We start from the raw sequence: 13,038 nt of genomic DNA, 5'->3' as shown, positions 1-13,038 counted from the left end.
GAGTCCGTGCAGAGGCCCGCTTTCCGTGTCACGTACCCTTCGCGACATAAATCGATGAGTCTACTTGGACTCGTACACGGAGAGAGAGAGGCGGTCATGCATGAGGAGCACGAAGAGACGGTCGAGGAGGAGGCAGCGGCGGTTAGCTTTTATTTTTAGGCGGGCGCCGATGTACGTGTGCGGGAGAAACGCGCACGTGGTGTCTTCGTTTGTTGTGCCACGTGACCTCGCCTAGCCAATAGCGTGCGAGGAGGAACCCCGCCCTTTAAAGAACGCACAAAGGCGCACCGAGCAGCACAACAGAAGGTGAACGAGGAGCTAGCGAGGTGCCTGCGTCGCGAGTAATCTGCGCGTTGTGATTTCCGATCTGCCGTGCCCTCCAGGTAAGTCGTTGCTTCTCAGATGCGTCGCCGACTCGGCCTGCGCGGTGCGCCGAGCACCTTGCCCACGATTGCGGAGTCGACTGGTGCTTAGCGCCGTTACTCTCTTACGTTAACGCGCTATAGACGCAGGCGCTGGCCAGCTAGCTAGCCACGTAGTTCCAGGCCTAGGTGAGCTGTCATCGCGGTGGGAGGTGACTCTTTGAAAACCGGATTTTCAGGAAGTGTGACTAGCCACTGGCGTCGAGTGAAACGGAGGCCGTCCTTTTCTCAGCGTGCGCCGCGGCGAAGTCTGTTGGCGGTCGGCATTGTCTCTGTTCAGTCCCGAGAGCCGAAATACGGCGTGCTGCTTCTCGCTCGAGGTGCGATCGCATCCAAAGAAGACAACAAAGTTGCACTGCACGTGCTTTGCTTGATCGAGCCTGCTCGGATTGTGTTCACCCTCGTGCTTCGACTTGGACGATTGAAGACGGCGATGGATGCTGCCTTGTCGAAACTGGCGAAAAAGGATGTACCGTATGCAAAAATGATTCCCGTTCAGAAGGATAGCGACAAGAGCGAGTTTGTGGAAGCGCACGACGAGAGGTGGGTGACCTCTCGAAAACGGCCGCACCGTTTTCTGGTAGGCTCGTGTCGAGACTGGTGTGCGGCTACGCCTTGCTTTCTTTTGCTGGCGCGCATAGTCGCTCAAAGTTCTCGGGAGCCCTCTTTGTTCCTTCATCGTGATTGAATAACTTCTTGTCGCTACGCTGTAGAATCTCTGTCGCTTTGATGTAAACATTCCAGACGAAAAGCACGCGCATGAAGCAGCTGGATGGCTCCGAAATGCGGTGCCTTATTGATCGCTAGCGCTAGCATGGCCCACATGCAGAAAATTGAAAGCGTGTGCGGTTTTATCCCTGTGTAATTATAGAGGTGTGAGTGTTCAAGACCGCATTTTTACTGCCAGGTGGACGATAATCTATCAGGCATGACCTTTTGACCATTTCAAGTGGCGTACGTGCTCGCTACCGCCAGCACCTTGAATTTACCGAATATTGAGGTCAGCGATAGGGCAGGGCATGATAGGGCTCCACTCAGGGATACGTGTGTGATGCAATCCAAATTATGGAGCACGGTACGTACGTAGACGTAGTTCCCTGTTAATCGAGAGGAACATTTAAGTTTGTTGTATAACATACGTTAGAAGTACTATGTTTTTGCACGGATCATGCCTTAACTGACAAGGGCATGCTTCTTGCGGAAATGAAGTACTGTGAGCGCTACGCCGATCTTTACAACATTTTTACCGGCCAATTTTGTATCCACGGATGCGGATCGCCTGTAAATATGTGGGTCAGCCGATTTTTTTTTTTCTTTTCGTGCGTGTGCACTTTCGTCTCTTTCCCACTTAGCTGTCGGCCTTGGAAAACCTGTGCGTCTGTAGAGTTGTTTAGCAAGTTCAAGCTCTAAACCCTGGCTGTGGCCTTGTCCCTACCTACGTGCTTTGTAGCACCACCGTTCTTGCAATCAGTGCATATCTAGTGGATGAGGTAACTGCCTTGGGAGCCTATTTTTGCATGCGTAATAATGTTGTTGCCGTGCAACACAAATATGCTGCGGCTTTTTTCCCCTCTATCTAATGCATGTTTATTTTTATTTTACGTTACAAATATGCAATCTGGAAAAACCGCCTGGTCGACCTCTGTTAACTGTACTCGTTTAGTAAAACAGCTCCACATTTGCATTTGTAGTGTAACTTGTGTAACAATATTTCGCCGCTTTCAGGACCTGACGCTTGGTGTGAACTAGCAGTAGCTTTAGAAAAGGGAATAATCGCCAGTGGCATACAATTTCATTCAGCCCCGTCTGCTAGATTATTTGACATTGCTTGGCTCAACAGATTGCAATGTTTGGTTAGCTAACTAAAAAAAAAAAGTTTCACTAATTCCTTCTGACTCATGTTAAGCCACACATTGCACTTACAGAAATGAAGTCTGGTAATAATGAAGTTATATTCACTTAGCAGAAATCGTTAAACAAGCAGCACTTTTGCAATATTTTTTTTTTCAAAAGATCTGCTAAGTGTTTGCATTCCGGTTAGTTTTTGCCCTGCTGTGCACGAGGAAGGCTTGTAGGAAACTACTGAAATAACAATGTTTTTTATAGATGGATAACATAAAACTGCTGCTAGTCCTGAGATTTCTGTTGAGAAAATATGGCTCTCAGTGCCAGTCTTCATTTCTCAGCATATGTCCTCAAGTGAGTAGTAAAACATGTTAATCAGTGAAACTGTAATTGGGTAACTGAAAATTGTGATTTGTCATACTAGCAAGGTCTTGTAATTCACCCAGAACAGATGAAGCTGCACTACCTGCTACAGGCAGTTTTCTTCTTTAAATATGTTCGAAATAAAAGTATATTATAATAGTAATAGTATAGTAGAAATAACAGTATAATACGTGATAATGTATAATGGCATTTTGTCTATGTGCATACTATTCAAGGTGCAAATGTGGTAGGAAATAACGTACTGGCATGTTACAAGCTTACTTGCAGTTTGCAGACTTAACAAAGCTTAGCAAGGTGGGCAAATACAACATAGATTAACTGCAAACATGCAGCTGTGCAGGAAACAGAATGGCTGGCTTCTATAAAATTTTTGTATGAAGAACGGTAAAACACTGATAAACACAAGGCAGCCACATCATTAAAAAGTATTCCAGACGTAATATTTTGCAGCAAGAAGAATGTTATGCGAGTGCCTTAGTTATCACTTTCAAGGGCGAACAGCTTCCATGAGCTGTTTTCACCTGTATGGTAGATTTGCTTGCAAGAAATACCTTATTTGCACAGTACATAGTAGGTTAGTATCTTCTGTCTTGCTTGTCTACATTCAAGGAGGCGTGATTACATATTTAGAATATGTCTTGATCTTGTATCATTACAGCTCCATCAGTGGCAAGTGCAGTGTTGTGGAGCAGTTTGAACAAACTGCTGTTGTCTTAGTCATGTAGTATTGCAGTACTGGAGCTGCCCTACCTCAAGCGTCTGGGAGAGTATGGCAGCTCAGAAGTACTATGGTAGTGTTGTGGTAGTAGGCAGCCCTCTCCCCTCTTTTCCACTTGCATGTCGCGCCATTAGTGTTTAGGTGACGTGCACAATATCTTGCAGCTCTTTCTTCACTTGGCCACTCGGTTCATCCAGAGTTCGTTCATTTCATAGCAGTCTGCTTGCTTTGGGCTTAGTCTTGAAATTTGTTCTTGCTTGATTTCATACTTTGGATCAATTCCTGTTCTGAGACGTCTGGTTTGCAACATATATCCATTAAGCTAACTTAAGCTAACTTATCCATTAAGCTTTAAGCTAACAAAGGGCTTGAGTAGATGGAGGAAAAATGTACAGAAATCTTATTTTTCTCTGGCCATGTTTGTTTTCCCTGGGTGTTTCTGTCTGATACGGTTTACACAGTTTCTTGAATGATTAGTTCAGGCTAGGTGTTCAGAACGCTGCTCATAAAGTGTTCTAAAGGCTGACCTTCTGAAGTACTTTAAGCTTTTTTTAATACTTTAGGCACTTTAAGCTGTCAGCATTTTGTGCATTGTGAGCTTGCCATCTTATGTTTAAACTTCTTTAGACTTGTGAAGAGAGGTTCTTATATGAAATGTTCTATATGTAATGACACAATAGAACAATAATGGCGCAATTACTTGTGATATGTAGCTAGAGTAGGCCAATGCAGAACACAAATTCAAGTTTTGTAAATAGTGGTTAGCAATGGCTATGTGTACTGTGGCGGTTGTAGCGAACATGTCTTCTGATTCATTTAATCCTGAGCATAAAATTTTGAATTGTTGAATTTTTACAATGGTGATTGGGAGAGATTATCAACTGCTCTGTAAAGGGTAATGAAAAAGGAATAAAGCTTGAGGAGGGAGATATATTTTGCTGTGGACACCATAACAATTTTACTCAAGACGCACACGGAACTGCTCCACGGTTAAAGAAATATTATGAGCAGTTGGCATTTCTAGGTGTTCTCATTCTCAAGTACAGGCCAACCACAGTGCTGCTTAGCTTTGGTGATCTGACTAGTGCTGACATTATCTGTGCAGCATGGTCAGCGGAATGAGGGTGAATTGGTGATACCTTGTAAAATACCTAGTCAGTCATGTGACACAGCTGTTGCAAAGCAATTTGTGAAGTTCAACAATATTACCTGGGTAGAGTGATAATGAATGTCCACTTTGACATTGATTTTGGCAACTGTCATTTTGTAGCCTTTCACAGATGAATGGTGGTAACTCTTTAGTGATAGACGTTATGGAGACTTGCTCCTACTTTTGTTGCAACTATATGTTGCCACTAAAGAGCATGGTCATTAGTACACCAAATGTCAAACATTCAGTGTGCGAAAAAGGAATTGTCATAATACTTCATGCTTATGATTGCAGTGCACTTGAAACGTCCATGCACTGTATAAAAAAATCCACCTGTGTCAAGGTACTGCATTCAATTAAAGCAAGTATATTTCTGATTTGCATAGATTCAGTCAGAAGTGCCACTATCCATAGTTCCTTTAGCTGAAACCTAAACTTCCTTTCTCCAATACTGATGAAATTGCAATTAAATGTGTCATGAAGGCTCACCTGTATGAATATTGCGGAGAGGAGTAGCTTGCCACAAATATATCAAGCGACCATTACCACATTGTATGAAGCACACCATTCACTTCTTAGTACTTCATACACGACACTTCAAACATGACACATTCATTCCGAAAACGCTACCTGCATCTGTCCTTAACCTTGTATACGATTCTGGCAGCTCCCAATGGCCAAACTATCCTCATGTCGCAAGCATGGGAATATAATAAGGTCAAACTGATCAGATTCACAATTGGGCCATTAAAGGTCTGCAAGGTATATAAGCTGCTAGCAGGTATTGCTTTGTGTGCACTATGGATTGTGCAGAAAACTGATAGAGCTTTTAAAGCAAACCTTTCTTTGTGAACCCTCCCAGACTTTCCTGACCATAGTTGCTGGCTGGGTGGGTGGGTGCTGCTGCTGTCTTGCCAAATAGTTGCACTGCTATCTTTACTACCCTTTATAGCTGTCCAGGCTGCTGGCCTTGTTTTCTGCGTAATTACTAAGTGATAAAACAAGTTATACATAAATATCCTCATTACAACAAGAATGTCATCAAGAACACAATTCCTTTAATAAAGCAAACCTTTTTATGCCTACTTTCCTAACCATAAAGGTCACAATTGCACATACACTTCTATTGTGCCAACGCCAACTACCGCTTTGAGATGATTGCCTCATGTTGTTGGTGATTTTCATACTACTCACAATATGGGGATAAATGAGAAGAAATGAAGAATTATCAGGCAATATAAGAGTTCTCACATTGTGTAGCATGGATGTTCAAGAGCACATGCACACGTGCCCGTTTCCTTTATGCCATAGACGTGGGAATGAAATGGGCAAATTTATAGAATTTTATTTACTGCTTCACGAAAGCTTTGCTTCACATATAGTATTCCAAAATATGTGTTTGATCTGCATACCTTTTTTTAGTTCAGAAATTGACGTACCCCCTTGAAAGTATTACTTTGCAGTTGTGTGAATTGAGTGATGGTGCTACTCAAAGTAATGATGAACACTGGCTCAAATAAGCCTGCTATAGATAGGGGCCATCATTGTGCTGCTCAGCCCAGAATACGTGCTGTGAATTGAGAACTAAGGCCGGTTGGTGCTGCAGGAATTTTGTCTGCTGTAAAAAAAAAAATTCTGGTTTTGTTGAAACAAATGGGTTATGAAAAATCGGCCTGAGGAGTCCTACTTTTTTGTGATTAGTAAAAAAATTTGACTGCTTGACTGGTGGAAGAAAACACATAATGATTTCAACTAAGTCTAAGGATTGCCTTTAGTTCAATCGGCATTTGCAAAGTTATTGCCATATCCTCCTGAGACCTGAGGGCAGCTCAAGGGCATAATCACTTGGCAAGACTGTTCTTGTTACTCACTGGTATGCTATGAGCGTAAAAAAACTAATTTCTGCTCAAGTGACACTCGGATGCCAGAAGCAGGACCTTCTTGTATGCAAACTGACCATCTCCTTATGTTTCATATGATAAAACTACTTTTGTTTGCATGAACACAGAAATGAAGATGCCACATGTTTGCCCCCATGTCTTGGATCTTGTGTATCATTTCACAGTATTCAAAATATTCTTCATTGTTGCTGTTCATTTGTCTGTGACAACACAATGGTCTATGTCAAATTAGTGGCCATTTTCTCAAAAGCTGTCTGCAGGAATGTGACTAAACCACTTCCATACACTTGTGCAGGCATCTGATTTCATATTTGGCATGAATGTTGTATGTAATCATGTCTGAATTAACATTGAAAAAGATTGAAGCCAGTCTGCAACATAATGTGTACGACGAGTCTCTAGAGGGTAGGCTTCTTTTAAGGCATTGTACTTTCTTTTTTTTTTTGGCCTGTAGCCTTATGGAAAAGTTCCTGCAGCATTCGTTGTCTTGCCATCATTTAGCTCTCTCTCCTATGGTGAAGTGTATAGCGAAAGTAAAGATGTATATGGCATATATAATTGCAAATGTGTGTCCCTTGTAGCGGCATTTCGGTTATATGACTGGAAAGTTACTGTTTGTGTTCAAATGGGGTTCATTATTTTCTAAAACAGCTTTTTTTTTTGTTTCCTGTAGGCAGCACTGCTTCAGTGGTGATTAAACTGCACTGACGACTAGTCAATCATGAAGCATGATACCCTGTACAGACCTTTCTTATTACTTGTACATGTCAGTGGTCCTCAGCACGTTGAAGTACACACTAAGCATGTGAACATGTGAGGAGGATTGTAGACTGCAGGATAACTTATATAGGTTTTCTTTTTTTTGGTATCATCACATGAAAAAAAAAAAAGCATTTTAGAAATGACTGCTTGAGTGCTTCAATTTTTTTTATATCTACAGTGTGCAAGTGCCTATAGTAGAAAAAAGATTTATGTAAATGGTTTGGATTGCAGCACACATTTCAATCTCATAGTACTGGTACTTGTAAAGAAGCATGTGTATCATGAGAATACAGTGCTCATTTGGCTGTACTTCAACCTTCTATAAGTATGGAATTGAAAAGTAATAAATATTGAAGCACTTTAAACATACTTGAATATTCCATTATGGAGCAAGTGCAAAAGTCGGGCATTTGCTTTCAATCAGCTTTCTTTTGATTATTAGTATTATTGCAAATTTAGAGGGGGAAAATTCACATTTTAGCAGTGTATATGTGTGTTTGCACGACTTTTGATGTTTGAGTTGCGTATTTAAAAGTGCTTATGTTCAGAGCTGTGCAAGCTTAAAATAAGTCAAATGTTTGTATAAATAGACTGATTTGTTAGAATTAAGAGAATTATGTCAAGGAATTGTCTGTTCCTATGTTTTTATCTCTCCCCACTCCTATTGTATGGGGTCATGTTCTTTCGATTCATGTTGATTTCTGGTGACATCTGTATCTTCATGTACATGACATTGATCATATTAACAGACATACCCTTCCACTTATTAACAATGGCTAGAAGTATGCAAGAGTTGTGCGTTGAAGTAAAATAGCCTGATGGTTTTTCTTAAATTCGTAATTGTAGTAAGATGGCTATGCCTAGCCAGTTATTGTATAACCTTGTGTAAACCCAGAGCTGATATGCCTAGGTCCCAGCTCTTGTAGTCATCTACACACACTGTCCTCACAAGATTGCATATTTCCCAACTTGTCGTCCACTACCAATTGTCATGCAAACTATTCTCTGCGTGTTTTTTTTTTTTTTTCAGTGTTTTTCTGAGCTGAATGTTTTGTATCTGCAGGGGAATGCCTACGGACACGATGGACGACATTGAGCTTAAGAACGTTGAGTTGCAATATCCTCTGATGAGGTCCCTCTCGAGGAGCGATTCCTACACTCAGGTAAGCACTGTTCTCACTTTTACTGTAAACTTTTGCACACTCTTGTCGGCAGTGGAAAGCTTCAGTGCCTGATCTTTCTCTTGTTTTTATTTGCTTCAGGAGGACCGCATTGAAACAGACTTCGGGACCATGGTTGTTGCAGTTCAGGGTGACCGCAACAAGCCAGCTATTTTCACCTACCATGACATTGGGTTGAATCGTGAGCATCTTTAATGTGCTTTGTATCAGTCTGTCATATGGAAAGCTTCGGAGACCTTGTCAGATTGACTAAAGGGAAATGTGCCAAACAGTTTGGTTTTGTGTATCTTGACCAAAGTTGATATACCTATGTAATTTACCATACTTATATCAGAAGAGAAGTTGGCTTAAAAATATCTGCTTTAGCCATTTGAGTCGCAACAGTTAATGTCTTCACAATATCGCGCCCAAATTAAGTAATTAGGCCCGAGTGGCACATAACTTTTATGGAAACATGTTCAGACAAGCCTATTTATACAATAAAGGGTATCTTTTGCATTGCATTACTGGGTAAATTTAACCCTCTCTATAGGAATAATATGCTTAGCTCTTCAACTAATTTTCTATGTATTTAGATGTGTCCAGCCTATTAAGTATTTTTTTTTTTTTTTTTTTGCATTATGCTGCCCAGAACTTCCTTATTACTTGTACATGTCAGTGGTCCTCAGCATGTTGAAGTACACGCTAAACATGTGAACATGTGAGGAGGATTGTAGACTGCATGATAACTTATAGGGTTTCTTTTTTTGTCTCTTGTAGTGTTATTTATTTTCTGCCAACAGTCCCTTTGATCATTAATAAAATGGGATTCTTTGTTGAGTGTTTAGCCTGTCTGCATTATGAGAGAAGATGGAAGAAACATGTATATTTCAGGAGTTTTTTAGACAATGAATGTGAACTTGAGTTCAGTCCTGATTGTCTCAAAAAAATTTCAGGATTCTGACCAATGAAAGGTGCGTTGCAGTGATATTGACTACACATAACTGTGGATTAAAATACATTGCTTCAAGGGCTTGTCGTCAGTGCCCAGCAGACATGGGCATCCTCACGAGGCCTTTCCTTACTCTCATCTGCCCTCACCCTCACGTGGTAATGCTAGGGGAAGTGAGGATCGCCTTCAGGAAGATTGGTGAGGTTGAGGTGAGGGAGGTCGATGAAGGGTGGGGTGGCGATGTGAGGTTAAATAAGGAAAAGGCGATTCATATTGTTGAAGTAAAGAAAAACTGTGCTGCCAACACAGCATGAAAGACGCTGATAGTGAAAAGAGCACGAGGAGGAAAGCGGAGGACGAGGGTATGGCGAAAGCGTGAGAAGAAAAGCATAGTGCCGTGCAAGACGGGCTTTGCCGCAACAGTGGCTATGAGATGCCACCAGATTAGCTCACATCGTCTGTGTGGAAACAAAGCGCTGCATGACTGGAGGTCTGTCTGCGGCAGCTGCTGTGAATTTGGCCCACGCATCTCCCATGATCCGCCTCTTGCGATCTCCCGATTAGCAAGGCAGTCGCTCCACACGCCACTCCGTTTGCAACATGCCGCACGAGATAGATTGCCTGCGCCAACCAGTATATTGTTGATATGAAAATGTGTACGTAGCTGCGCTAAATTCTCAGTGGGAGGTATCGTACTCGTCGGTGATCTTTTTTTTTTTTTTTCTGATCACACTGGTCGGCACACTCCTTTAGTCATATTAAACACCCTGACATTTGCCTTTTCTTACTCTAATTAAATGGCCAGAAATTTGAGTTTGAGGATTTTTGGGCACTGATAGCGTTTGTTGACATATGAACTTAAGGAAACCTATTAAGAAAAACATATTGCTAATAAATGTCAGACCTAAGCACAAAGAAAAACATGGATAAATTCTTGGTAGGGGTGGCAATATGATACTGGATAATCATGCTAGTGATTAAACAGATCAATAAATCTGAAAAAACAGACCAAGCTTGTGAAAATGCGGCTCTACACAGCAACTGTGATGTCTGCCTACACTTCAGGAATGCGTGCCGTCACTTTTACCCGCATCCTTCGCGGAGCGCTGGTAGCGAAAGTCAGCGTTGCTGTGTCCAGACTGCCGGTGCCGTCCTTCTAACCCCCTTCCCTCTTTGTATTTCCTCTGTGTGGCATTAAGTAGGTTTGGAAGAGAGGGGGGGGAGGGAGGTTCGCTGTAAAGCGCGAGGCATCCAGGCACTTGCGAGTATAGTGTATGCCGTGTAAGCATTCCCTTTCTTGTGGCCGAGGTCAAACAGTGCATGCTGTGGGCTGCATTGTTACGAGAAGCGAGCAAGTTCGATGCTGTCAGTTTCTCCAGTTTAATAGGTTTCGTCAGGACAGTTACCATTCCCATTCAGCATTCGTTCGAACCCTCCCCTATTTTGGTTGGGCACTCGAGCCTTCGTGTGGAAGCAGTGGCTTGCTGCCTTTCAGCATTACTTGACATCATGGCACTGCTCATTCGCTGGTCATGCTGCTAAAGTATACTCGTGGCATTGCCTATGATGAGTGGTACTACTGTTATATCTGTGGAGCGACCGGTCATTCCAAATGCCCACTGTCCAGCGCAGCCTTCGAGAAGAACGAGGAGAGGTGGACTCTCAGCATTGCTCTTGTAAATTGTAGTTCGATTGAATGTTGCTGATGTAGCTTCCGCGTGCACTACTTGGTGCATACGGACGGTAAATGCAAATAGCAGGGAGCATAATTCCAAGCAGCTAGCCTCGGCGAGCCAGTCTCCTATGATGCCACTCCACGACATTCTTTCCAGAGCCAATATGTGCAATGAGTCAAGTGTAGGCCCTGAATGGTTATTTGGCTTTTTGGTACACTGTATGGTACGCAGTAAATTTTAGTGGTGCCCTTGTCGTATGCTCTCCGTTCCGCGCGCTCACCAGATAAAAATTATTTCTTTTGCATTGCATGGTGAGGGCCTATTTCCCATGTGCCATTGTTAATATTTTTATGACTATGCTTCAGGATAATCAATTGATGCTCCCTCTCAGATCTTTTCCATCGTCCATGTTTAATGCTCACGTTCTGCACAGTTTACAGGAAATATGGTTGTCAGCAGTGTCACTGCTGGCATTGCGCATCTGCACTTATGGTATGCAATATTGTCATAGATGAAACTATGGTTGTTTCGTGGACCAAATGGGACACGAGAAATTCTCACTGCCTGGTGTTGCATCCAATACATCAAAAAGCAGTACAGCGAGCTGGACCTCCTGTGGTTCTATAGTAAATTGTGGATAAGTTGCATTACATATATTCAAGCTTTTCTGTGCCCAGTTCCAACAGGGAAAACATTTGTTTATGAGGCATACCATTAATTAGTACATTGCTTGAAAGAAAGGACTGCGTTCTATTCCAGACTGCTGAAAATGCACATTCACCACAGAAACAAAAGCGTAAGAATATAAGAAAACATAAAAAACGTAAGAATTTGCATGTTCTTCAAAGATCCCTTTTGCACATTTTATCGTTCGGCGAAATAAATCCAGCACTGCCAAGGTTGAGCGTTGTACTTATTTGGTTCTTGCAAGACTTTGTGATGAACAAGAAATAAGGAAATTTCTTGTATAGTAACGACTCTCGTGCATACTCTTTTCTAAATTATTAGTGTTTTGTAATTCCCCTGCATTCCCTATATATTAGCCTGGTATGAAGGCATTTTTGTCATTGATATGTTCCATTCAAGAGAAAGTCTGAGTACATGAGATTCTGTGTGCCAAGAAGACCTTTCTGGATCTGATTTAGCGAGTCTAAGTGAACCCAGCTGAGTTGAATATTGCAGAGTTGAGTCCGAGTCGTCTCGACTGAGTATTATTCTGGTGAGTCTGAGCCTGAGTGCACCCAGCTGAGCAGAATTTAGGTGAGTCAAATCAGAGTGAGCTCTAAGAGAAAAAAAAAAAAGGAACGCACACACACACACACACACACACACACACACACATATATATATATATATATATATATGTATGTATGTATTATACATACATACATACAAGCGAGTCTGAGTGAGCTTAGTTTATTTTGCCGACCTATGGTCAAACATCTAAAGGCAAAGCAGTGTGGCATGCTTTGACTATAGGGATAGCACTAGACGATTAGTGTTGTAAACTAGGCTCGTGGGTCGAGCAAATGGTTTATTTGAAATTGTAGAAAGCGGAAGGTAAGAGAAGGATGGCAGCCTTTTCAGCATGAGGGTGAGGGAGGACAAGTAAAGCTTTTTGTACTGAGGGTGTGGGAAGGGGGATAATCTTTTATAGGTGAAGACAATGGTGAGGGAGGGTGGTCGAAATCTTCAACATAAGGGTGAGATTAGGACAGTACCCTGCGTCGTGAGGATGAGGGAGGAAAATAAAAGATGAAGGCATTTGCCGACTTAAGGTACCAAGCAGTCCGAAAAGAAATGGACAGGCATGAGATGCCATGTGCATGCTGAGGGTAGCTCCACTGCTTCTATGCAGCTAACGATAGTGGCTAAACTAAGTGCTTTGGTCAAGAAATCTTCCTTTGTCTTTTTCAAGAGAGTATGAAGAACATTTATGAACAAGAAAATTCTGGATATTTTGCCAGATTTTAAAGTTTTGCTTTCAGGCCTGAAATTGAAAACACTAAAAATTTTCCATATTAGCATACAAAGCATATTTATAAAAATGAATAAGGAGAACATCCAA

The 13,038-nt window shown here is 41.9% G+C and overlaps 1 protein-coding gene across 4 annotated transcripts in view; it reads left to right on the top strand.

The window, feature by feature from the left end:
* Positions 1–274: 274 nt before the first annotated feature.
* Positions 275–13,038, top strand: part of MESK2 (misexpression suppressor of KSR 2) — a 29,773-nt gene continuing 17,009 nt past the window's right edge. Inside the window, exons 1-3 of one of the 4 annotated variants that reach the window (XM_050191681.3) lie at positions 275–383; positions 8,246–8,345; positions 8,445–8,544. In XM_050191681.3, the coding sequence (XP_050047638.1) occupies positions 8,250–8,345; positions 8,445–8,544 (196 nt within the window). In that variant the 5' untranslated portion in view covers positions 275–383; positions 8,246–8,249. Of the gene's footprint in view, positions 384–443; positions 966–2,562; positions 2,622–8,245; positions 8,346–8,444; positions 8,545–13,038 lie in introns of those variants that run through there. The other 3 variants (XM_050191683.2, XM_050191680.3, XM_055061756.2) reach the window with 3 other exon arrangements.

The sequence above is a fragment of the Dermacentor andersoni genome, chromosome 1 (assembly GCF_023375885.2).
Source record: "Dermacentor andersoni chromosome 1, qqDerAnde1_hic_scaffold, whole genome shotgun sequence".
Lineage (NCBI taxonomy): Eukaryota > Metazoa > Arthropoda > Arachnida > Ixodida > Ixodidae > Dermacentor > Dermacentor andersoni.
This window is presented reverse-complemented; position numbering and strand designations above follow the sequence as displayed.